The sequence below is a fragment of the Prionailurus viverrinus genome, chromosome D3 (genome assembly GCF_022837055.1).
Source record: "Prionailurus viverrinus isolate Anna chromosome D3, UM_Priviv_1.0, whole genome shotgun sequence".
Taxonomy (NCBI): domain Eukaryota; kingdom Metazoa; phylum Chordata; class Mammalia; order Carnivora; family Felidae; genus Prionailurus; species Prionailurus viverrinus.
Window position 1 is genome coordinate 24,278,075 of NC_062572.1, and position 27,490 is coordinate 24,305,564.

The 27,490-nt window shown below is 43.1% G+C and overlaps 1 protein-coding gene across 6 annotated transcripts in view; it reads right to left on the minus strand.

Moving 5' to 3' along the window:
• Positions 1-27,490, minus strand: part of NF2 (NF2, moesin-ezrin-radixin like (MERLIN) tumor suppressor) — an 81,521-nt gene that overhangs the window by 43,230 nt on the left and 10,801 nt on the right. For all 6 annotated transcript variants that reach the window (XM_047827380.1, XM_047827377.1, XM_047827378.1 and 3 more), the window contains exons 2-4: positions 9,241-9,366; positions 7,168-7,290; positions 5,090-5,173 (exon numbers count right to left, since the gene is read on the minus strand). In XM_047827380.1, the coding sequence (XP_047683336.1) occupies positions 5,090-5,173; positions 7,168-7,290; positions 9,241-9,366 (333 nt within the window). The remainder of the gene's footprint in view (positions 1-5,089; positions 5,174-7,167; positions 7,291-9,240; positions 9,367-27,490) is intronic.

Sequence of the window (27,490 nt, forward strand, 5' to 3'; positions counted from 1 at the left end):
ACTCCAGAACCATGAGATCGTGACCTGAACTGAAGTCAGATGTTCAACCTACTGAGTCATCCAGATGCCCCTCACACACTGTTCTTAAAAGTTAAATTAGGACAAGACTTTTGGAGGACAATTTGGCCATATATATTTAATGTTTTTTATTCTGATAGATTTATATACCAAAAATTCACCATCTTAAGCATACAATTCAGTGGTTTTTAGTATATTCAGAATGTTGGACACCCATCACCACAACCTAATTCCAGAATATTTCCATCATCCCAAAAAGAAATCCATACCCATTAGCAGTTAAGTCCTAATTTCCTCTTCCTTCTAGCCCCTAGCAACCACTAAATCTACTTTCTGTCTCTATGGATTTGCCTATTCTGGACATTTCATATAAGTGGAATCACACAATAGGCAGCCTTTTGTGTCCAGCTTCTTTCACTTGGCATTATTTAAATTTTAAAGGTTCTTATCCTTCAGCCCAGTTATGCCATTTCTTGGTATTTATCCTAGTGAAAGATTGTTCATATGTGCCCAAAGAGGCATATTCAAAGATGTTCACTGCATTCGTTTAAATAGAAAGAAAAACAAACCTACATATCTACCAATAAAGACATATTGAAGTAATCCACAGTCCCTCCTTTTCAGGAAATACTGTTCAGTAGTTTAAAAATGAAGCGGGAAGGGGTGAGTGGGTGGCTCAGTCGATTGAGCATCTGACTTCGGCTCAGGTCATGATCTCACAGTTCGTGAATTCGAGCCCCACGTCACACTCTGCTGACAGCTCAGAGTCTGAAGGCTGCTTTGGATTCTGTTTCCCCCTCTTTCTGCCCCTCCCCTGCTGGCACTCTGCCTTTCTGTGTCTCTCAAAAATGAATAAACATTAAAAATCAGGTGGGACGAGGGGTGCCTGGGTGGCTCAGTCAGTTAAGCATCTGACTTCAGGTCATGATCTCACACCTTGTGAATTCGAGCCTCACATCAGACTCTGTGTGGACAGCTCAGAGCCTGAAGTCTGCTTCAGATTCTGTGTCTCCCTCTCTCTCTGTCCTTCCCCTGCTCATGCTCTGTCTCTCAAAAAAAATTTTTTTTTAATTAAAAAAAAAAAAATGAAGTGGGACGATCTGTTCTGATAGTTTTAAGTAAAAAGGGCATGGTGTACAGGAGGTCCTCTGGGGTAGCCACCTAGAAGGGGAATTTCGGGGAAGGGGTACCCCCTCACCTGATGGGCTCCTATCACACCCATTGCTCTACAGAGATCATTCCAATTCACAGTCCCTTTCTGCCCGTATGTGAGCTCAGACAACACTTCTCTCCTATTTACTAATCGTTGTCAACCTTCTGGGTTTGAAATGGCATGTTAGCGTTGCTTTTTTTTCTTGATTACTACTGAGATTGAACATCTTTTTCTATTTACTGACCATTCTCGTGTTCTCCTCTATAAAGTATGTATGCCCTTTGTATCTATTTTTCTGCTTTTTCTCATACACTCAAGAGTTCTTTATGTTCAAGGATATATCTACAATTCTGCTTGTAGAAATCTACCTTAAGAGGCGGAAACTTTAAAAAAAAAAAAGAGGTGGAAACTTTTGCACATGTACACGAAGATTCATATAAAAGGATCTTCAGTAAAACACTATTGATAACGGAAGGGGGAAAAGAGAAACTAAACCTACCTCTCCCTTAGAAGGGGGATGGATCAATGAATTAGGTTTACTCATCAATGGCCACCATACAGCAATTAGGACCAACAAGCTACATCCACACATACAACATGATACATCTCAAAATCAATGTTGAGTGGGAAAAAACATCAATGTGTAAAAGTATAAGCCATAAAAGGGGGGCGGTGTGTGAAGGACAACATCATTTATATTCAACTTTTGCCTCTTTGACATTTTCAAGTTGGTCTCTTCCCATCCAACTGACTACTGCCCCAGATGTGAGCCTCAGAGCCTCTCCCCAGGATGACCACCACAGCCTTCTAACAGGTCTCCCTGCTTCCAAACCTGTCTCACTCCAATATGGCCTTCCCATAGCCACCAAAGGATCTATCTAAAATATAAACCCTTCACTGTCTCTGTACCACCCACACAATAAAGTCAAGACCCTTTCTGATCTGGCATCCTACAGACATACCCCTCCAGCTTGCTACTGTCAACTCTTGCTACTTTCCACCTACACTGTACATATACCCAACTCAATTGCCTTTTGGCACTCTTTTTCCCTAACTGACATCAAAGAGTACCAAGAAACGGTAAGCCTCCTCTCCCACCATCCATTTCTCTTTCTGAACACTAGAAGTCTGCAGGCCAGCACTGCAAGACTGGTAAATTACATACCACGATCTCCCAAAGTCATTTTTAATAAGAACACATTTCAAACACCAAGTTGTCAGTATAGAATCCAACAGGTGGCTTAAAACATTGCAAGATGGTCTGGTATGTCACGTGACTGGACCGAACAAAACAAAACAAAACAAAACAACAACGACAAAAAAAAAAAAAAAAAGCCCAGACTTTCGATTCAAACATAACTCAAACTCTAACCAAGAAATATGGTTCTTGTTAACTGAACCATGTGATTAATATTTGTATTTATACTTTGAGGGTAATTGTTTCTTGATGCTGTGGAATTAGCTCTGTCTATATCATTCCAACAGCTGAAATACCATAATGAATGCATTTGTGCATAATTACATTCCATGTGTTAATGAGCCTGATTCGTTTTCCGCACCATACTTCTAAAGTTCCTTTCTGTTTCAGAAAGGTTGAGGATGAAAACAAACTGAATATGATGGAGGAAACCAGTGTGGTTTACTGAGAAGTTTGGACTAAATTAGACCCTATAAATGAATCTGGAATTTGGTGAAAGGCAGTGCGTGCTACCCAGAGACATCCCTCACACGCTACAAGGGGAGGGCAAGAGTGGAGTGCTGAGCTAAGCGTCCCGGATGGTAGGGTTCTCATCCCGGCTCTAGTCTCCAGTTCCACTCTGCTTCAAATCTTGTCCATCAAGAAGTGGGCTATAAATTCCATTGAAAAAGAATTAACATAAAGTATTAGGACTTCAGACAAATTATTAATCCTTTCTGAGCCTTAAATTCCTCATCTGCAAACCGGGCATAATCCTCTCAAGCTGTGGCTCATGGAAAAGACTACACTGAGTATTGCACAAAATATTCGTGTGTAACACTTTGTAGAACTGTAAAACATTACAGGCATGTAAGATCCTATTAATACTGTAATCAGAGATATCTTTTTTAATATTAACCAACAGTCCTAGAAACTGGAAGCATGTGATAATAATCCTTAGTTTCTCGAATGCAGACTTGAAGCCACAGATTACCTTTATTTGTAAGATCATGAAAATTTACACCGGAAAAAACAGTTAGAACATCCTCCTCCATATGAACCACATATGCTGTCTGTGAATCACTTTCATCTCTAAATTAGTAGGATCCAAATTAGTAGGGCTTTCCTACAGTGAAATCTGTTTAAGCAAACATCTGCTGGTTCCCTGAAAAGTTATTTTTTTCCACAGGTGGCCTTTGAATTTGTGGCCCAAAATCCATGTAAAGGAAATGTAGCCTTTGAGACTGAAGCCCTTCAAAGAGAGGTAGTGTCCTTGAGAGCTTGGGTCTCCTCTCAGCTGGAGAGAAAGCGTGCTAAAAAGGAACTCGGTTCTGGGCCAGGAAGTACTCACATTTGATGAGAGTGACAATGACTGCTTCATCACTGTCAGGGCAATACTGATTGAAAGGACACATTTTTCCTGTTATTAATATTCTTAATCAAAGCATAAAAGGAAGCATATGTTTTAGTTGAATCAAGGCCCATTTTCTGCTTTTTTCAATTACTCATTTTTCTGGGCAGTGGAATAGGGGAGGCACAAAACACAATCCCAAAGCCATGAATTCTGCCCTTAGCTTTACCCAAGATTGTCCGAATGCCCTTGGGCAAATCGCTAAAGGGCAGATACTCGCTGTAGTGTCTGTATCTGTGACAGAGTCAACAACCCACTCCTCAGGCCTGGTGAACACTCAGCAAATATTAGCCGAGGCATCAAATGATTGAATTGATTCTGGTACTTCTGTTAGTCTGACCAACATGAACAGACTTTTTTTCCCTCCCAAATGATAGGCCAGTCATTTCCTGGCTTTGATCTGAAATTGTATTAAACTACCCCCCAGAAAAGTGGGCTAAGAAGTTAAGAGTATCTTATTAATTTTCTTAACACTACAGGGAAATGGCTTTATGGACACCTCTAACGAAAAAGGAAAATAAAAACTGAAAAGATTACGCAAAATCATAAAAGTAATGAAGATGCCCCAATTCTGAGGCCTCTTCCTACACTGCAGGGGAGGGGTGGGAAGCAGTAGGACCAAGAAAAGAAGCTATGTGATTGAAGTGGGGTATCTGAGGGACATGAAGCACTCCTGATTGACCCTGTAGTTGGTCTTATGAAAACAGAGAGGTCAAAACACAAGAGCGGTGGTCTCCTCCACCCCCCTCCCAGTCCGCAGTGATTTCTCTAGGAATGATTCACTCACAGCTCAACTGGGCTTGGGGTGCCAAACAGCCTGCAGTACCAGCCATGAGCAAAGCTAGCATGCCCATCAGGGGTGAAGGAAGTAGGGCATTCTCTAGGCTATAGCAGGGTCCCCACACACAGGGCTGCTGGTCCTCAGAGGATGAGTCTGGAATAAGGACCTGGGCCTTTCTGACCTAAATGCTATAGTTTGGCCCAAACTGGAGACAGTAAATTCATTTTCCTTGGTTCATAAAAAGAAAGGTTGGTCCAGTGATTGCAATAAACCACATGTGCGTAATGAGATTACACAGACAATTCATCATAAGCGTACACTTAACACTTGTACACACACACACACACACACACACACACACACACATTCTCACAAGATTATACAGAACCTGGGACAGTGACAGTGGTTTCCCCAGCCCAAGTCCTAAACACTTCCTTTCTGGGGAAAGTGTCTCTGAAGCCTAGAAAACCTGAAGAAACAAAAGACTGGAGTGATCCTGTGACACACATTAATGCCAAGGAGGAAGGCACTTTTCTTCTTTGAGCCTACCTTGGCCTGGACGGCGTAAGAAGCCAGGAGCACAGAAGCCTCGGGAGGGCAGTAGATCTTTTCATCTAAAATCTGCTTCTTCACCTGAAAGAGGCAACAAGGGAGACATGACGCTGTGTGCGTGGAAGTGAGCTGTGCAGGCTGGTCACAGCAGATGGCTGCAGGGTGTTCTAATGAGGCCTGCCAAACCAGCCTGTTAATGATTTTCTGACAAAGGGTACAATTTTTTTTATTGCTGCAGACAGGTTGGGAGTTCAGTCACTGAGAAGTTATTGGTAAGATGACTACGCATAAAAAAAAAAATGCTGAAGAGGAAAAATACTTCCATGGTTAAAACAGAGACTGATATCTGGACCGTGACAGAGGGGAGCTGTGAATTCCAGAAGTGTCAGGGGCAGCTCTGGTGGTGATTGTGGCCTCGGCCACTTGCTGAGCACACGCAGCACCAGAGGAAATGGGAGTCTACTTTAAAGTCTTAACACAAGACAAAAGTCAGCAAGGCCACTGAGTTATGACTGCAGGAAAAAAACCCATCACTTTCCAAATGCCTGCTCTAAGGAAAAAGGAAGCAATAAAGTTTGATCGATTAAACTTTTAAGCACATGTGAGGTCCAGGAAATATAATTCTTAAGCCATAATGTTGAATTAACGGATCTCATTGCATTTAATTTCTTAGAATGGTGCAGCGTGTGATGTTCCAGACATAGAGGCAAGAGAGCCTCACTGAAATAAACACAACAGGAAAGCCAACTCTCTTTTCACAGATGTCAACAGTCACCAGATTCATAAAAGTAGTAAATTTTGCCTTGTTCAGCCACGAAAACGCTCCAACATTTCAATATGAGGAAAAATGAAGCTAAAGTCACAAGAGGGATGGGCACTTCTTCTAAATGCTAACAAGAAAGTCATCTCTATAACACTAGGACATTCTGGGGCCTAGGAGATCATTATGTGGTTTTATTCAAAGCAGTGTAACTTTCTAATCCCTGATTTATTTTCAAAGGAAAAAAAAAAAGCCATACTACAGAAAAACTGAAAGGGTTTCCCTTTGAAGGAAAATGTTAGGGATGGGGGAGGTGTGTGTACATCTATATACACTTTTTTTGGCAAACCTTTTTTGGAAAATAAATTATTTGGGGGTTTTATTACATTTAACTTAATATTAACTGAACATAACAATCTGAGGCTCAAACTAATTATAGGAGGACTATGTGACAGCCCATACATATGTCTACTTCTGGGAAATCCTGTAATTAACGCCCCTGTGCGATCTACCGACAGCGGGCATCTCTGGGCACACAAGCAGCTCCACCACCAATCACTGCAACTAACCATGAAACTGGGGCAGCACTCTGATCAAGCGGTAAGAACACAAGCAAAACTGACAGGGTTTTCATCCTCACACAAACCCCTACTCATCGCGCCCCTAGATGGTCAGTTTTAGCAGTCTTTGAACCCATAATCATGGAGCTCCTCATCTCTTCAATTCGGTTGAGCAATTACTTACGGAATGCCTCCTGCATATTCAGTGAGCCTTGCCTTTAAAGGGCTTATACTCTAATGAAGGAGTAGGGATAAGACATTTACATACAATGGGCAGCATGAAGCACGATGCCTGAAGTTCCACACGTGTGGGATTAGTCACATGGAGTTAAACTCCAACTCACTGGAGTTCTGAAGTCCTGTCTTAATGACAGCAAATTTTGAACTTTTGGAAAAATTACTCTTTCCAAGACTTTCTCTTTGGACTTCCTTTGTAACAATTAAGTACTTTTCACTTAGAAGAAAATAGGATCCATCTTCAAAGAGACTTCAAGCCAGGTAGCTACTTGTACCCGTTCTTTCACTACCCTATTTTTGCAATCTTCTCTGACACCAATTCTCCTTACTCAAGTACAAGTTCTATTCTGAAGACTTTTCCCATTATGGAACCAAAGGGTCTGACTTCCCAGAGGCAGGACATTTTCACAATGCCAAGACCTCTGTGGTCAACACTGTGGGGGTCATCCAGGCTGCCTCGGCAACTACCCCTGGGTGAGTTCTCTCAGAATAAACAGGGCTAGCATAGACTGGTGTACCTGCAAGAAGAATAAATGTTGCGTGATCTCCTGAACCAGCTCCTCCTCGGCATTCTCGGGATAAAATTTGGCCAGGAAGTGAAAGGTGACTGGCTCTTCCTTTGAAACATCATGATCCAGCACCTGCACAATTACAGAGCAAAAGAAGAACAAGGTATGTTGGCACCTGTTCCTCCCCTGCCACCATCCCTTTGCAGGGAGCGTATAAATATTTTTCCCTCTCTAAATTCATCACATTTCCCAAAGGCTATGATCCTACAGTTTGAAGCATTCATGAAGTCATCTATAACAAGAGGTAATATTCACCTCACATGGCGTTTCTGAACCAAATTAATCAATATCCCCAATGGGTGAGAGGAGCTGAGATTATTAAGGCACAGATGTTCTCAAGGCCACAGAGATAGTTAAAAAGTAGAAATTTATAACTCAAAGGTCTTGGGCACTATCTTTTACAGTAGGCTGAAGGCTTTTTAATTTTCTAAACTAGTGGATTCTTCCTATATTCTTTTTGTTACTGCTAACCCCCAACATTTAGGTCCAGATCAGGATGGACCTTAGAGATGATGAACTCTATTTTTGTGAAATCCTCTGAACATTAACTGAGCAACAAAAGTGAAATGTGTCCGTTGTGGCAACCCTTGTTTCAAGGAACCTCTAGAGATGCCCTACAAAATACTTGAGTGCAGCCAGTAAACCTCACTGCCTTTAATCTTCTAACAATTTCATCCACCCACTGAAAAGCTTGAACCATCTGCTCTCCAGAATGAATTTCATTTCAGGACATAAACATGCCATGTGACAGGCTACAAGGCTCCATTAACATGTGTCATAATTTATTTCCTTTGAGCAGCAGGTTCCATGGCTCCTGATGCCCCCAATCTAATATCCATTTGGCCAACACTCAGATATGATTTAAAACTTATTTTGCTGAGAATCACAAAAAGATACACAAAGTTCTGCTGTCTTTGATAGATCATTCTTCATGCTCCTGTCCAAATTCCAGGTGGCAGTGCCCAGGAGATCCAAAATAAACCAGATCTAGGACACTCACTGACACTGGCATGTGGTGGCCCTTCAATGCTCATGATCATGGGAATTACCATATGAAATTTATAACCAGCAGAGATCCCAACAACGAAGATTCAGATTACTGTGTACATATGGAAACACAATTTGAACACTTGAGCTTAGAGTCAAACTTGTAAAAAACAGGAGGTGTTCATTGTTTATCATGCCATGCAGCAGATGATAAAATCAATTGCAAGGGGTACCATTTGGAGTAAGAATTAGACATTGACTTATTTTGAGATCTAGGGGTCTTTTAGGAGTTACTAACAAAAGCAGATGGCCCTGTTCCCAAATGTCTTCATGGTTAGATAGGCAGGTAAGTAGGTAAGTGTGGCTTTGTGTGCACATGTGAATCCACGCAGAAGGCAGTTTCCCTAGGCAATATCCATTTCTAAGCCACATTAGAACTGCCGGGAGCCCCAACTTGTCATCCAGGCCTCAGAAGCCCCAGAGAATCATAAAGACTTAAGACAAAACGGTCATTCTGTCTTCACCACAGGGACCAGGGCACTCTTTATTCTTTAGATCGTGTTAATGATTAAATTGAGTTGGGCCACAGTGTTTCTTGAAAAGACTTAAAAACATTCCCTAAAGAACATGAGTCCCAAGCAAATCTTTCAAAGACATAAACTGTATTTAAAAAAAAAAAAAAAAAAAAAAGGGCATAATAATATAATAGTAATTTTTATTCATAAAGCCTGACTAGTGGTTCAGTAAGTTGAATAGCATAAAGCCAGAAGCAATCAGCCTGGTGACAATGAATAAAGAAGCCAGGGATGGCAACAGTTTTATGCTCGTTGGTTCTGCTCACCTAGGAGAGCGTGTGAGGGGCAGAAAGCCTGTGGCATCTCCAGAACCTGTTTTCTACATGACTTACTCAGGACATGTCCCTTTCTCTACTGTGCATCCATAATGCCCCATGATGAGTAAAGAAGCTAGGCACATGCTCAGGGAAAAACCAGAGCACACACCAGCCTCACTGGTTTCATCAAGTTCCAGCCCAACCTTCTTGTCCATTTTGAGCCAGGCCACGGTGTCCTTGATTGTGTACTGCAGTCCAAAGAACCAAGTTTCCCGAAGCCCCAGGGTCCGGCACACCAAATCAAAGAGGTCCTTCCCTTTCCACTTCATCTGCAATATAACAGACCAATAAGGAAGGGCAGCGTGAGCAAAAAGTCATAATCCACTTGAACAAAAACGTTTTCTCTGTACTCCCTACTCTCAGGTGCCAAAATGTGGGGATGGCACTAAGATGGCTGATGAGCACAGAATTCCTAAATAATTTTAAAGCTTCCTACACAAAACCATGAGTGGGAAAATACCAATTAGAGCTTAATGGCTTAATCACTGCAAAGCATACACAATACCTCCCTTGGACAGTTCCTTACAGATCTTAATATCCCCAAAGCTGCTAATTTAGGAAAGCTGGTAAATAAGCATCCTCATTTAGGAGAGTCTAGCCTCTTGAGTTAACCCAGGGAGATGGCTAGCTTCTAGGGACATTGATTTCTTTGAGACTTTGTCATTGATTTAAAGAAAATTTTTTTACTGTTTATTTATTTTTGAGGGGTGGGGTGGGGGTGGGAGGAGACCCAGAATCCAAAAAGGGCTCCAGGCTCTGAGCTGTCCGCACAGAGCCCGATGCAGGGCTTGAACTCACAAATGATGAGATCATGACCTGAGCTGAAGTCGGAAGCCACAGTCGTTGATTTTTTTTTTTAAATCATGACAGTGTCCTTTGATAAAAAGCTAGTGTTTTCTTGTTTTTGTTTTATAAAGACTAGTTTTACTGAAAGTTTTTTTTTTAAAGCAATACAGGGGAGGAAGTTAAAACCCAAGCCATAAATCACGTACAGTCAGCCCAACTACACATCCTTCCTATTCCGATGCATAACTGAGGCCAAAGGAGAGGTGACTCACCCATGGTCACATGGAGCAATTTCAAATTCTCGGTATCTAAACCCAGGGAATGAACAGACACCAATAAACTGCAGCATGTTTAACCTACAGCTTCACTTTCAAAAGGACCTAAAGCAATGGCTGCTAAACCCTTTTCTCGGCTTTTCAATCTCAGAAAATGGAAAAGCAAGTTCAACATCTTAATAGGGGAAAAAATGCCCAGCCGCTTGGTAAATGTTGCCACCTTGTGGCTTCCAAGTTAAATCACCCAGGGTGTTCCCTTACAAGCCCCTCAGCTGCTGCTTGCCCCCAAGCCCCACCCCTGCTGGCCCCCAGGTATCAGGTGGACATTCAACTGTACACCAGGGACAGTTGTGAGCACACGAGACACATCACAGACATGGAGGTCACAGTAAGAATAATCTTGGGATTCAAATGCAAAGTCGCCAGACACCCGAAGGACAAGACCACTGGACTGCAGAAGCATCTATCCTTCTCCAGCCCTCATTAGAAATCTTCTCCCAATGTCCTGGCACATGGAAGATGCATAACGAAAAGGAATGGGAGAAAAAGTTAGGGTTTAGAGACAGGTTATAAAAGCAAGAAGGAAAAAAATAAGTTAGACCTCTAATATCTGATTGGCTCTTGCTAAAACCTGATTGTACAGAGCATTTTTCAAGTAGGTCTTCTATTTTTAATATATATGAATGAACAGTGTGTTCTCTGGGAGGTACTCAGCAGGAAAGCCCATCCATTCTCCATGTTTACAGTCAAAGAGCAAAGTAGCGACCCAGATGGAAGGGCACCAAAACCGCAGCAGACAAGTGGCTGAGGTATGAAATGGCTTTTGTCCTTCACGGGGGCCACTTCTCCTGTATGTCCTTCTAGCTCTGCCCCATCTCCTCTCTGTGACTTTAGTGAGACCCCTGTAACACTACAAAGGATGAGGTCTTTAGAAATTATTTTGAGTAGAATAAAATAAAATGACAAGTTTTATTTAAAAAAAAAAATGATGGCCTTCCCCTTCTGCAAGGCTTGCTAAACGCTTGCGGGCACACCCATTCCCCAGTCTGACAACAGCACAAAGGATTTTTTAATTCAAGGCAGGTTTTAATTCCTACAGGCAGACTTCACTGAAGAAATGTTATTTTGGAAAGCTAGGAGCTTCAGGATGCTGATTATCCTCTTGTCTCTATTTTAAGCCGGTACATAGTATATAAATTATAAATGACTACCTTTCTAGGAGATAATGTAAGGCTAAAGAACAGACATTAACTTGGAGAAGTTGAACACCTAAGGGCCAGGAAGATCACAGTATGGATTCCCAGGCTGCCATAACTCACAGCCACGGAGGGGCCGGGCTCTGCCACGGAGGACCCGGGTGCAAGTGGGACGTGCAGCACATCTCAACCAAAGCTGAGAATAGTGAATTTCTTGACTGGGGGGAGAGGGGGTGGAGTTTAAATTCTCAAACATAGTATCATATTAAAGCAGTTTTCCTGCATTCCTTTCTACTTCTTTGTTTTTAAAATGCAAAACGACCCCTGTTGAATGCAAATAGACGTCTTTGTTTTCAGGAAGCTTGCAAAAAAGTGAGGAGAAGGGGGGGGAAATCTCACACCAATTCACAGTGTCTTATTTAGATTCTTAACTTTGACTCTAAGGATCATAGAATGTCAGTGTTGGATGTGAGCCGGAGTCATTAGCTACTGTAGACCCCTCCCCTTTAAGTATAAATAAGGAAACCGAGTCACAGATTCTTTAGCAGCCTTCTGAAGCAGACGCTGGCCTTTTTCCTGGCGATCTAAGGTAGGCAACCTCCTCAGCTTCTCAACGGCCTCTTTTCCTGCTAGGAGCCTTTCCATTTGTCTTGCCTTCCACCAGCACTCCCCAACCACCTTTTCCAGTAAGAAACGTGTCTTAACACTCTTCTCCCGCCCTGAAACCAAACCCATTCTTGGGAAGAGCCAGATATTGCTCCTTTACAGCTCAGTGTGAATTAAAGCCTCTGCTACAGCTCATTCTTTGAACAAGCACTACAGAGCACATCCTATATGCCCAGAAATGCCAGACACTGAGGACGCAAAATGGTGGATGCATGGGCCCTATGGGAGACACAAGCAAGGACCTAAGTCAGAAAAGGTGTCCTTGAGACACCTTTGAGAGAACAAATGAGGGTTAGACGAAAGAGACAAAGAATTCTTAAAAAAGAAAATCATGATAATCTCAGTGAAATGCAAGTCATCTGGTAGAGCTGAGACAGCCTGAACTCAAGAGGGGGCGTGGTGAGACTGGGGCGCCATGTGGGGCCAGGTGGCTCGTCTTGGGAGTCACTGAAGGCTCTGGGGCAGAGGAGTAATGGGATCAGATCAGCATTCCAGAATGCACTCCATCAACAGGGCGGACAATAAGTTGGAGGAAAGGAGCCTAGAATCAAGAAGGGCAGAAAGGAGGCCAACTCCCGCCTTGATTAAGGCAGTGGGAGGGAGAGAAGACAGCCTGAGAATTGGAAAGAAGGCAGTCCCAGAGCTGGCACCTGAGTGCTGGTAGAGACTGAGGGATCAAGAATGAAGAGGGACACCTGCATTTCTGGCTTGAACAGCAGGTGGTTCCACTAGAGGAGAGATGGCATACAGGAGGAGCAGCATGTTTCAGAGGGAATAGGTGAACAACTGTTAGGATAAGTTACCATGTCAGAGAAAACCAGGTAGAGATGTCCTAAATACATTTGATTTAAAGTCTTATTAGCTCAGGGGCGCCTGGGTGGTTCGGAGGGTTAAACGTCCGACTTCAGCTCAGGTCATGATTTCATGGTTCGAGGGTTTAAGCCCTGCATCAGCCTCACTGCTGTCAGCACAGGGCCCTCTTCAGATCCTCTGTCCCCCTCTCTCTCTGTCCCTCCCCAGCTCACGCATATGCATGCTCTCTTTCTCTCTCAAAAATTAATAAATATTTTTGAACTCAATTTATTAGCTCTATTTATAAAATCAAATGTTCTATCATAAAGTAATTAAGAAGTTTTTCTTTTGGAGGTGCCTGGGTAGCTCAGTCAGTTAAACCTCTGACTCCTGATTTCGGCTCAGGTCATGATCTCATGGTTCCGGAGTTCGAGCCCCACATCAGACTCTGTGCTGACAGTGGAAGCCTGCTCCGGATTCTCTCTCTTCTCTCTCTGCCCTACCCCCCACCTCAAAAATAAATCAACATTTCATTAAAAAAAGAAGAAGAAAAGGTTCTTCTTTTGGGTTCAATCTAACCTCCAACACGTTGTGTACCTACATGAGGTTCCACTTTTCAACAGCCCTTCCCTAAGTGTATGCAGACTTGTTTAGTCCTCTTAATTTGGGTTTCTTTTATTTTACTTATTTTGAGAAAGAGAGAAGAGTGTGTGAGCATGCAAGCAGGGGAGGAGCAGAAAGAGAAGGAGAGAGAGAATCCCAAGCAGTCCCCCTACGGTCAGGCTCTGCCTGACGCAAAGCTTGATTGAACCCGTGAAATGTAAGATTATGACCTGAGCTAAAATCAGTAGTTGGATGCTTAACCAACTAAGCCACTCAGAAGCCCTGGGTTTCTACTTCTTTACAAACAAGAACCACTGGTTACAGTTGTTCCAGGTGATTCCCATGGCACTCTGTAAAAGGAGGTCTTGGGTTGTGAATGGGCTTCCTTGGCGCCAGATGACTCACCAGAATGTGACCGTGTCCCTTTTTACAGTTTTATCAGTGATCCACTGCATTGTGCTGATGCTGTGACGTGATCTGAACATGAGTGTCTCCTAAGATTGGAGGCACCTCAGAGCAATAGTGACATCAGTCATCTCTCTGTTGCCCACAGTGCCCAGTTGACTTTGTACATAAAAGACACAGCAGGGGCACCTGGGTGGCTGGGTCAGTGGGGCATCTGACTTCGGCTCAGGTCATGATCTGACGGCTTGTGAGTTCGAGCCCCACATCGGGCTCTGGGCTGACAGCTCGGAGCCTGGAGACTGCTTCGGATTCTATGTCTCCCTCCCTCTCTGACCCTTCCCCACTCACACTCTCTCTCTCTCTCTCTCAAAAGTAAATAAACATTAAAAAATTAAAAAAAAAAAAAAAAAAGACACAGCAAACGGGGCACCTGGGTGGCTCAAGTCAGTTAAGCTCTGACTTCGGCTCAGGTCCTGATCTCACGATTCGTGAGTTCAAGCCCCATGTTGGGCTCTGTACTGACAAGCTCAGAGCCTGGAGCCTGCTTTGGATTCTGTGTCTCCCTCGCTCCCTGCCCCTCCCGCACTCTGTCTCTGTCTCTCTCTCAAAAATAAACAAACATTAAAAAAAAAACAATAAAAATTTTAAAAAGATACAGTAAACAATGGTGTCAAACAGAAGACTCACCTACTTCAAAAACCCAAGGCTCGGGGCACGTGGGTGTCTCAGTCGGTTAAACATCTGGCTCTTGATTTCACCTCAGGTCATGATCTCATAGTTCATGAGATCAAGCCCCACACTGGACTCTGTACTGACAAGCACAGAGCGTGCTTGGGATTCTTCCCCACCCCACCCCCGCTCCTCCCCAGCTCATTCTCTCCCTCTCTCTCAAAATGAATAAATATTAAAAAAAAACAAACAAAAACAAGGTTCAAAAACGTAAAGCAAAATTAGCTGCCACGCATCCACTCCTCCAACAAATATTTCATGAACACACCTTGTGTCCAAGCACCACTCAAGGTACAGAAGATAATAAGGAACAAAAGAAACAGTCTCTGCTCTTACAAAATGAGCTTAGGACATGAGCCAGTCACCTCCCTCACCCTACACACAATAATCAACTCCAAGCGTGGTTTCTAGCACTACAACACTTGTGAGTGCCACAATAGGGACCCCCAGGAAGGGACACTGTCTTCGAGGGCAGGGAAGAATGGCATCTAAATTAACTCTCATGGTGGGAGAGGGGAGCCAAGTGAAGACCGGGCTTGAGGAAGAAACAGTGAACAGGGTAGTGTGATCCAAGCACAGGGAACAGCATATGTAAAGGTCTAGAGGCAAAAAAGCTTAGATGGTCCTTGTAGGAAATGAAAGCACTGTAGTTCAGTTTGACTGGAGAATACTGCTGTGCTTCTGCAAGGACCCAAACTGCCACCTAACACCAATTCTTTGTCAACTAACTCCACCTCTCTCACTTTAACCACAGAACCCAAAAAGTTATCCGGGTGACTGTCTTCTCCCTTTTCCCCAAGGAGAAAACATAACCGTATCATTCCAGATATACAGAAGTCGAATCATTACCTAAGATGGATGCCTCTGTACATTAGGGCTTAATTCTTTCCAGGAACCAGTCTAAGAGGCACAGATAGATAGCTGTCTAACATCAGTATGAATCTCCGTGCTGTCACTGTGTGACCTCGGGCAGGTTATTGAACTTCCTTGTGCTTCGCAATGGGGATAATAAACAGACCCTGTCTTAGCAGATTAATCTAAGGATTAAGTACATTAATATATTTTAAAAGCCTAAATACTTTAGTAAATATAGTGCCCCGCTCATGGTAAATACTCAATAAAGGGTGGTCATTATTCATTCTAATCCCACCTCCTCTCCTTACATTCTCAAGTGGTGCCATGTAAAGCCTCCTGGTCCTGTTTCACTCCATGGATGATGGATGACAGATCAGAAAGGGCACCATCAATTCTCATCGAGCTAACCATGCTATCACTCATTTGACAAACACTTATTGAGCACCCATTACATCCTAGTCATTATGTTCGGCACAAGAGATAAATGATGAATTCAGGACAAGACACTGTCCCCATTCATGTCTGACAGGGAAGACAGGTAGGTAAACAGATAACAAAAATGCAACCTGGTAAATGCTAACAGACCACGGTGCTGTGGAAACACAGCTCGGGCCTGGGGGCCTGGGGTGAGGGGCTTCCCTGAGGAGACACGGTCTGAGCTGGGTCTTGGAAGCCAGGCAGTAGTTGATACTCTGGTGAAGGGGCTGAAGAAAGGGAGGTCATGCCAGCCAGAGGGAACAGCATGTCTGCCACTTGGGTCCAAGCTGTTGCAAAGTGAAGGAATGTTCTTTGCACTTTTCTAGTATCTGACAAGCAGCATAATTACACTATCTGCAGTACTGAATGTTCAATGCGGTACTGAATAGGCAGCTTACGCCCGATGCATGTGACACTTCGGACTCTCCACAAGTTGATTAGGAAGCAGGTTGCTCAGTCACAGGTTCCAAACAGCCATGCATCCCATAATGACACCTGCCAGATCTCTAAGAAGATCCCACGGCCAGTGGGATGAGTCTCATATTTATTTTTTTATTAAAATATTTCCTTTTCTGATACCTGATAGCACATAAGCCTTCCAGGCTTTGCCCTTACACTACTTAAAGGTCTTTTTGTTAGGGTCTGTCCTTTTTCCAGAACAGATGCTTTAGTGTTCACTGAGGCCCATGTCTCTCCACCTGGCCTAAGTGTTCAAACTGCTCCCCACACATCGGCACAGCTCTGTGCCTCATCTCGGCCTAATGAAGAGCAGGGACGCTAACAGGCAGACGATCATTTTGCAGACAGGAAAAGGGAGGCGGCAGGAGTGAGAGAGGTGATCTGCAGGGAGAAGGCAGGAAGAAGCACAAATCTGGACTCCATGGTGTGCAAGCTCCTGCTCTGCAAGCCTTGTCCTCGAGGTGCCCTTCAAGCAGAGGGGCTGATGGTAGTGAGCCTGGAAGGACAATGCTGCTCGCTCTGTGGCTGTGCTCTCCCATTACTTTAACAGGCTGCAGTGCTATTTCATAGATATATACTTGTGCCTGCATCAAAGATAGATGCGTATGAACTTTATAAACGGGACTAAGTGCTGTCAGCTTGTTATTTTTTGTAGGGGCGGGATTTATGAGCTTTACCCAAAGTGAAGTGCTTGTAATTTATCAACCTAGAATGTTTTAGGTAAATAGCACTAAGCACTCACCCTCCACAGCAGGAACATAGCACTTCTCTGTTGTAGGAAGCAACTGGCACCAATAACCTACAGCGCTGATTGGGGTCTATTAACTGGGGAAATGTTATGAATAACATCCCTTGGCCAGGTTTAGACTCACAACCCTAAAACTACCATTTGTTTTTTACTTTCGACACTTCACATTGCATTTATCCCACTGCTTTCTCTGGGTCATGCAGCCACCAACAATCACACTTACTCACTGATAAACCCGGGGAGGGTCAGTAGGAAACCAGCTGCATGATGGGGAACGGCCACAGTTAGAAGATGACAACTTTCTTAAAGAAAGAGAACTGAATTTGGCCACCATCTGTGAAGTGTTGAAGAATTAAGACAACAGAGAAACTTTGGCTTTATAAAGAAGACTCAAATCTGGAAAAAGCAACCAGGGAAAACAACATTCCATTTCATAGAGGTCTGGGGGACTAGCCGCACAAGGCATGCTATTTGATTAGCTGTCTCTTCCAGAAGATGAAAGAGAAGTGACAAACCCAGCATTTGCTTATTAGGGTTTAACTCACAAGCTGCCCTAGTATTTGCCATAAAAACTGTCAAAAAGTTAGCCCCCTTGCAGATAGAGCAATGAAGGAACTGTGCCTCCCCAGGCTCAGGACATGGGCCATGTGTTTACCACTATTTCAGAAATGGAAAACCAAGGATAACTGTGATTTCCTCTCTTAGCATTTACCCCTAACTGACTTCTGCCGTCATCGCTGGCCTACAAGAACCAGTTTGTAAGTCTAGAGGGACGCCTGGGTGGCTCAGTTGGTAAAGCGTCTAACTCTTGATTTTGGCTTAGGTCATGATCTCAAGGTTGGTGAGACAGAGCCCCACGTTGGCCTCTGCAGTGACAGCATGGTGCCTGCTTGGGATTCTCTCTCCCCTCACTGTCTGCCCCTCTCATGGTCATGCATGTGCAGGCACACGCTCTTGTTTTCTCTGAAAATAAATAAACATTTATTTTTTAAAAAGTCTAAAGAATTTAAGATGCTAATCTAAATATAACTTCTATTTGTCCATTTTGAAAAAAAATAGATACCAAATACCAAATAGATACCAAATACTTACAAGATAAACACAATGGAAAAAGTGGTAACAATGGTTTTGCTGTGCAGTAAGTGAATAATGGGCTCCATTAAAATCTATTCTGGTTGGGGTGTCTGGGCAGCTCAGGTGGTTAAGTGTCCAACTTCAGCTCAGGTTGTGATCTCATGGTTTGTGGGTTTGAGCCCTGCATAGGGCTCTGTGCTGACAGCTCAGCCTGCTTTGGAGTCCGCGTCTCCCTATCTCTGTCCCTCCCCCGCTTGCACTCTGTCTCTCTCTCTCAAAAATAAACAAACATCAAAAAAAAAATTTTTTTTAATCTATTCTGGTTAATCAAAGAGGATAAACAAGTATAGTAATGCAGGTGTAAAACTGACGTGCCCAGACTCAAGGTGTGGTATCATCCATCACACCACAGAAGTGGGCTCTTGTGTCTCATGAACCGAAATTGCAAAACTATTGAGCCGTTTCCTGTCATGATTAAAGGACACCTCACACCTAATCAGCCATTATTTCCCAACACAAGGGAAAAGGGAACACTCCAAAAAAGAGATCAACTTCTCTGTTCTACCAAACACAACCCCTATATTTCTCATCTAAATCTGGGCAAAAACCTCTTTGCAAAAAAGACCACCTCCAACCTCTTGCCTGTCAGTTTCTGCCATAATCAACCGCAGCCAGTAATTTTCCTCTCCTAATCCCCCAGTCATCTGTTAGTATGCCAAATATATTTAAATTAATGGTTTCAAGGGATGCCTGAGTGGATCAGTTGGTTAAGCGTCTGACTTCAGCTCAGACCATGACCTCATGGTTCATGGGTTCGAGCTCTGCATCGGGCTCTGCACTGGCAGTATGGAGCCTGCCTGGGATTCTCTTTTTCCTTCTCTTTCTTTGCCCCTTCCCCACTTGTGCTCTCAATCTCTGTCTCTCTCAAAAATAAATAAACCTTTAAAAAAAAAGTTTAGGGGCGCCTGGGTGGCTCAGTCGGTTGAGCGTCCGACTTCAGCTCAGGTCACGATCTCGCGGTCCGTGAGTTCGAGCCCCGCGTCGGGCTCTGGGCGGATGGCTCAGAGCCTGGAGCCTGCTTCCATTCTGTGTCTCCCCCTCTCTCTGCCCCTCCCCCATTCATGCTCTGTCTCTCTCTGTCTCAAAAATAAATAAAACGTTAAAAAAAAATTAGAAAAAAAAAAGTTTAAATTAATGGTTTAAAGGCCCTCCACCAATTACTTCCTCTCTCCAACCAATTACCCTGACTGTTACAACCCAGCCTGTGCCCTCCCAAGTCAGCAAACCTATTGCTTCCACTTATCCAGAACCAGACCTTACTAAGGTCCATTCCTTTATCTCACCATTGTCCCCTTCCCCTATACAACGCCAGGTACATGAGTCAGTATGTACTTTATATACACGGGGAAAATGAGGTGTTTGTCTTTCTCCAAGATCCATCTTTCCTCCAGTCTTACAGATCACAAACTCCTTGAAGGCAAGGTTTAGTATGCACACCATACACACACACACAGACACACACACACACACACACACACACACCATGCTGTAAGTCTCCCAGAACACAAGCAAGTACTGCATAACCTGTGGCCACTCCATAAGTGCTTGTGGTTGGCTGATGATGTTGATGATAATGATGATGATAAGTAGATGAGGCTTCTGAGTAGAACAGTCTTCTCTAAGTAATGATTGCAATGAAGCAAGAATTTATGATACTCCTTATTAAAATTCTAATTGCATAATTGGGCCTTAAGGTATACATTTTCCCCCTTTGGTGACACACTGATTTCTTTTCTCTAAAAATACCTTGGCAAAGAAATCCAAATCTTGGAGAGCCAACCAAGAAAAATTTCCATAGAACAAAAGAAACTACTAAGAAACAAATCACAGCACCTTGGGAAGCCACAAAATGGAGGTTTTAAACTCTAAGTCTTTCAAAACTAAGTGAATTATAGTTTTCTGGGGGAAAAAAGTCCTTATGTTTGTAGCTTCTGGCATGTTTCCCACTACAGTGGAAAGAGGGTATGGGAGCAGCAGTGAACCCAGAGAAGGGATCTGTATCCTAAACTCTACCTCTACCATACACAAGCCTATATATAACCTTGAGTGAGCCATGCAACTCCACTGGGCCTCAGTTTCTTCTCTGTCAATCTCCTATGACCTCTGTGCAAGGTCCTGATTTTATGATGCTATGAAAAAAGATGAGGCATTTCAAAGTCAGCTGACAGAGCAAAAAGAAACAATACAGTTATGGTGCTATAAAAGCAATAGAGTCCCCCAAAAGCAAAGGAGACAATCTCTATCTTTGGAATTTAGCTCACAACATGAGAGCAATCATAGCCTTGTCAAATAGCTATAAAACACCCAAACCTGCTGTGTTGGGAAAGTCACTTAACCTCTTTGGGTCTCAGCTTCCACAATCATCAAGTGGTCTTTGAGGATTAACACCCTCTGAGTCTATGAGCTTGAGATGGTTTTGTATAAACCATGTAGCACTTTTTCCACTGTTATAATAATTTTCTTTTAATCCTTTAACATTCCATTCTATATCTTAAAATCATTTTCAGGGATGTAAATGACACTTAACATTTAATTTATGTGTGCTTTCTACATTCTTTCTCCTTACTCAGGGTTTGCCATTGCTACTGTGCTCCTTACTCCTAATAATCAAGAGCTATATTAATAATAAACTCTCGGGGCGCCTGGGTGGCGCAGTCGGTTAAGCGTCCGACTTCAGCCGGGTCACGATCTCGCGGTCCGGGAGTTCGAGCCCCGCGTCAGGCTCTGGGCTGATGGCTCAGAGCCTGGAGCCTGTTTCCAATTCTGTGTCTCCCTCTCTCTCTGCCCCTCCCCCGTTCATGCTCTGTCTCTCTCTGTCCCAAAAATAAATAAACGTTGAAAAAAAAAAATTTTTTAAAAAATAATAAACTCTCTAATGTAACAAAAATGGTCATTGTAATGTTACTGAAAAATAACTTTTTTAGCACCTAGCACACTGTTGATACGCAGCAATTGTCAATAATCACAAAATGCTGAAATACTGAGAATAATAATTCTGCAGAGAGCTACAAACAGGAAACACTTGGTGCAGGTAGACACAGAGCAAAATCTTAAATGTCTAAACATGAGGTAAAACTAGTAGACTGAGGGATGCCTGGGTGGCTCAGTCAGTTAAGCATCTGACTCTTGAATTCAGCTCAGGTCATGATCTCACAGTTTGTGGGTTCAAGCCCCACATCGGGCTCTGCACTCACCGCATGGAGCTCGCTTGGGTTTCTCTTTCTCTCTTTCTCTCTCTGCCCCTCCCCCACATTTGCTCATGTGCGCGCTGTCTCTCAAAATAAATAAATAAATATCAAAAAACAAACAAACAAACTAGAAGACCGAAACACAACCCATGACTAAGTATTATCCAGCCGATTAACTCCTCCTGCCCCAGGATATCACAAAAATTACAGTTTGTATTTAAAAGCACACTCTTTCAAAAAAGCTCCTGGCAAAACAGCTGGAGCATAATCCGTCCGTGCAAACGAGCTCATGGAGAACCCCAATTCTAGCCTAGAAAGAAATTGTAAACATTCGGGTTCTGTTTCTAGCTTGACCTGTCACAGTGGTCAGTGATTAGGACACTGATTTAACAACACTGGAAGGTATAGGTAGGAGCATACAGGGCTGGTAAAAATGTCTGCAGGTGGATGAGGACAACTGTGGGTTGAAGACTTCTTTAACATATTTATGAGACTGATTTAATCTCCAGTCAATATGAGTAGGACACTAGATAAAGACACTGTTGCTGAATTTAAAACTCCAGATCAGTTCAGATAAGTTCAGTAATTACTCTGGGCTTCAGTTTTAAGTTTTATCTGAAAGTCAAATTATCAAAACGCCTAAAACTAGGAGATTGAAACTGGGAAGGTGGATGGGGGAACCATAAGTAATGTAACTCACAGGGAGCTTTTGTGACTTTTCCAAAGCTCAGTCTTTCTTTTCTTTTTTCTTTTCTTTTTTCTTTTTTCTTTTTTTTTTTTTTTTTTTTTTTTTTGCAAAGAAGCAAAAAGTCAAATAGTGTTGAGGGCTGGAAGAGAAAAAGGACCCGATGCCTTTAGAAATGATGTTCTCTGACCCCACCTAGTGGTGGCCGGAGTGATTTCTAGGCTGGGATAAGCACCTTGAGTCTCCGCACTGGTGACTGAAGATCTGATTAAAGATTTTTTTTTCCCCTGAGGTCAGCACCAGTTTGGTAATAAATTTTTATGTGCTAAAAATTTACTAAAACATGTGGATTTAGAATCTAAATTAGACAAAGCAAAGACAGGAGGATGGCACACATCATCCTGTAACAAACCAGAGAAGCCTCATCACCAGCTGGCTAAAAAGATTAGCAGCTCTGAGAAAACTCAACTCTGGGTTTTTAAGACCTCAAATGCCTTTAACTTCTGAAATTAAAAATAAACAAGCGCCAAAAATGTTCTTGGACAAAATGCAAAACTAGCATGAATAATTGGAGAAGTCGTCAAAAACAAAGAACAGAGAAAAATGACACACTGGGGACAAAAGAACAGAAAACAAATATGGCAGAAATCAGAAAAGAATCCTGTTATCACAGTGGACATCAAGAGATCAATCATATAGCACATTACAAAAAAAAAAAGATCACATTACCAAAAAAAGATCCTTAAACAGAAATATGGTGTAGGACAAAGCTCATTATATTTAGACTAATTCTGGAGTCAAGAGAGCCTACATTTACAAAGGTGTGGATAACCTGAAGAAGATTCAAAGAAAATAAAAATGATTAAAGGAGAAAATCTGTAGTGCCTCCAGCGTGGGACCCTTCCTCTTTACTCCCACACCCCCAACTCGTGATCACATGAGAAGCTAATGTCTACCAAGTGCTTACTACAGTCAGGCCCTGGGCTAAGTCTCTATAAAGGTCCACTGCACGCATGCCTTCAAACAATCCTGTAAGTAAAATACTATTATTCTCCTCATATTACAGATGTGGAAATTGAGGCTTAGAGAAGGGAGTTCAAGATCACTCAGGCAGCAGGTGGCAGTGGCAGGGCTTTCACCCACACCAACTTACCCCTTCTATCGGGATGTCAGCTCTTGTTCCCTAAGGAATATTGTTCCTGTCCTCCAGCAGATTTTTCTCACACCTACATACTCAAATCCTGAGATGGCTTCCTACCTAAGAAGGAAATATGAAAGGGGGAGGTGTGCAATGAGCTGCTTCTGCCCAGATCACCTAAAATAGGATGTTAAAGCAGAGGGCCTTTGAAATCAAATTCTTTCCTCTCATTTTTCACCCTAAGAACTGAGGCCTGGGTTGGGGGAAAGAAGAGACATGCCCAAGATCACACAGAGCAGCTCTGCCTAGAAGCCAGGGGTTCAAGCACCAGTTCAGGGCTCTCCCTGGTTTTATACAATAACACCCTGACTACAGCCCCGGACCAGACACAGGAAAGTGAGCTGACCTCCTGAACCCAAGGCTGGCCACGTCTCACCCAAGAACTGCCTCCTGCTTGGCTGGCCTTGACAACTAAGGACTGGCTCTAGACTTCAGTACCTCCTGAATCTTGGGCCTAATAGATCTCCTGCTCACTCTTTGTCACAGAAGACCCTGAGCCCTGGCCTCATCCTCCTGGTGCCCACGCCTTTGGATTCAGCCTAGTTTTGTCCCAGGCTCCAGCTAGTTCAGGTTTCCATGTGACACCTAGCCCAGAGAGGTTGTCTTCTAACCGGGCTCCTTGTTTCCAAACTCTTCCCAACCCCACCCCCAAATACTTCAAATCATTCTGCGTGGAGACCACTTTATTTATTTTTTTAAATGTTCGTTTATTTTTGAGAGAGAGAGAGACAGAATGCGAGTGGGGGAGGGGCAGAGAGAGAGGGAGACAGAATCCAAAACAGGCTTCAGGCTCTGAGCTGTCAGCACAGAGCCTGACACGAGGCTCGAACCCACAAGCAGTGAGATCATGACCTGAGCCGAAGTCGGATGCTTAACCAACTGAGCCACCCAGGTGCCCTAAGACCACTTTAAATCACTCTCCTAGTAAAAACCTCAAAGCTCCCCTGCTGCATCTGATGAATACAAGCTCCTTAATCTGGCCTTCAAAGGCTTCTAATATCTGTCCTGAACCTAGGAATTTAAACACATCTCTCTTCTCTTCTACCTCAAACCACAGTATTGTATCTTATACCAATTGCAATAAACAAAACAATACTATTGCCTTTGCTCAGGTCACATCCACTGATCCGTACACTCTTCCCCTTTATCTGTGGACACAAACCTGCCTTCAATCCCTGGGGGCAGTTGTTCCCCTATTTACCCCACTGCAGGGTTTTTCTTCTCTCTCTCAACAGGAACACATCCTCATCTGATAGATAGATAGATAGATAGATAGATAGATAGATAGATAGATAGATAGACAGACTCCTTTGCATTATCTTTTCATGTGTATCCTGTTTCTCTAACTCGATTATGAGCACCCTGGAAATCTGGGACCTTCCCTCTTAAATATCTACGTGCTCCAATCCCCTAAATATTAGGTACTCCAAAACTGAGCTGCACAGGGGAAAGGGGATGGAGAAGGAGGTGGACTTCAAAGAAGTTAGATAACTGACTTTTCAAAGTACATGAAAAGGCCTCAGAATAGAGGGGTTAACCAATTGTTATTCATGTGGACACACCAAATATTAAGAGAAGACATCAGGCTGAATATAGGGAAGAACATTCTGACCACAAAGCTTGTTAAATATGCAACTAGAAAATATTTAACTGTTGCAAAATAAGCTTCATCTTAAGCCAAAGGCAAGGAATTCCAAGTACATCATGGCAAGTGAAAAGGATTCACTTATGGAAAATGTACATTTGATTCAAAGACAAACCAGACACTGAGGCAATTTAGCAGAGGCTGTCAGTCACATCATCTACCAGCCAAAAACTTAAGCCCACTGGCAAGTTTACAAAATGGTTTTGAAATGGTATCTTACAACAATTGCAATAAATAAAATAATACCATAGACAAATAGTTGAGTTAGGAAGTTCTTTGTAAAATGTCTTATTTCTACTTTCTTTTTCCTGTTTACCAAATATCAAAGTTCTCTCCAGGTTTCTAATGGTTTCTTTCCTTTTTCTACTTGGAGCTTCCTATGTGGGTAGCATAGCTTAACAGAAAAGGAGCCAGCCAGCCTGGAAGAGAGATGACCTGGGTTTGAATCTCAGCCCCATCACTGGTAGCTATGTGGTGGTCTTGGGCACAAAGAGGGGGGAACACTCGGGTGCCTGGGTGGCTCAGTTGGTTAAGCTTCCGACTTCAACTCAGGTCATGATCTCACGGTTCGTAAGTTTGAGCCCCCAGCACAGAGCCTGAAGCCTGCTTCAGATTTTGTGTCCCCCTCTCTCTCTGCCCCTTCCCCACTTGTACTCTGTCTCTCTCTCTCTCAAAAATAAACATTTAAAAAGGGGGGGGGGGCACTTGAGCAGAGCCTAGAAGGAGAATGAGAACATCTGTGCCAGCAGACAAGTGAGAAGGACATTCTATGCAAAGGCACAGCAGTATGAAAAGAGGTACTTTCCAGAAACAGCAACCAGGACAACAGGCCAAGAGCAAAAAGGGTAAGTGAGGAAGTGTGGGAGAGCCTGGGAAAGGGAGCCAAATGCTGAGAGGCCCTGGATTTACTTCCTTTTATGTAATAACCTGTATATGGAACTTACCTGTGCCAGGTGCTAGTCTAAGCACTTTACCAATAATGACTCGGTTTTAATCCCAGTACCAATACCCCATACAGGAAGAATTATTATGCTCTCCATTTTACAGATGAGGAAACAGGCATCTGAAAGGATTAAGGAACCTGTCTAAGGGTGCTGAACTGGTTAGGGCAGAACCAGGGATCAGGATCCTAAGACCATGCTCTCCCCAGACAACACTCATAACCTCTAGGCTGTGCTGCTTCAGAGCCCTGACAGGAAACTAGAACTTGAGCTAAGACCTTCCCAACTGACTTGAAAACCTAGTTGTGAGGTTCAAATAAGTGACTGCTAGCCTCTTGGTCATTATTTTTTTTAATGTTCATTTATTTTGAGAGAGAGACAGCCACGCATGAGCAGGGGAGGGGTAGAGAGAGAGGGAGAGAGAAAATCCCAAGCAGGCTCCTAAGCCCAACATGGGGCTCAAACTCATGAACTGTGAGATCATGACCTGAGCTGAAATTAAAAGACGATGCTTAACCCACTGAACCACCCACGTGCCCCTCATCAGTCATTATTGAGATTCTCCCACTGTCCTCTTCTTTCTCTCTCAGAACAAACAGTGGCTCTGCTGGGACTTTATGCAGGCTATTTGCCCTGTTGGAGCCTCCAATTCCCACTCTGAAAATGAAGCCAATGACAGGACCTCCATCCTAAGCAGGTCTTGATCACCACTAGGTCCACACTGGTACTCAGTAAATATCTGTTGAGTGAGTAAGTGAATCTATTCCAAGTATCAAGTGAGATAGTACATTGTAAAGCATTTAGCACAGCACCTGGCACACAGTAGCTGCTATTCCCTAGTCCTTCCTCCTACAAAAGAGCAGATATGGGGTCCAGCAGATGGCAGCACTAGCCAGTATATATACCCTGCTTCTTTCACCCTTCACCAGCACAACTGCATCCATCATTCACCTCGGACTGCCCACCTCCTAGATGTGCGGCACCCATGCCATCCATGGGGACTGCTTAACCCCCATGAAGAACCCACAGATAAGGCAGAAACCTTTCTTCTGAAATAAGAAGTTTCTCGGTGCCCTCATATAGAGTCCCATTACTATATACAACTAAGCAATGAAATGACCACCACTGCCCTTTGGGGATTTGCATCCTAGAAGAGAAGCATTTACCTATATTTTGGGGTGTCTGGGATGTAACATCTTACTGAAAACACCAGAGTTTGTTCTTTCTGTTTTCCTCTTTCCAAAGTTTCTACTTTATGTCCATTTGTATGTTGGAATGATCTGTAATGTTGGTGTTTAATCCAATCACAATCCCATTTGGGTATGTGAAAACATCTGGGATATCAACAACCAACAGAAGAAGGCGGCTTTGTTTCCAATGTAAGATGGTATTAGAATCTCTCACAACTCAATTTTGAGAAATTTTTCATATTTGGCTCTTCTTACTGATAGATTGAATTATTAGAGTAAAATTCCAGCCTAGATAAGAAATAACATAACCGTTTAGCCTCCTGGCAAATTACGTTCAGCACCCACTTTCTCAAAATGACAAATATCAAATATTTCAAGTGGAAAAATCCTCTAAAACATCAAGCCAATTGTGCAATGCAGC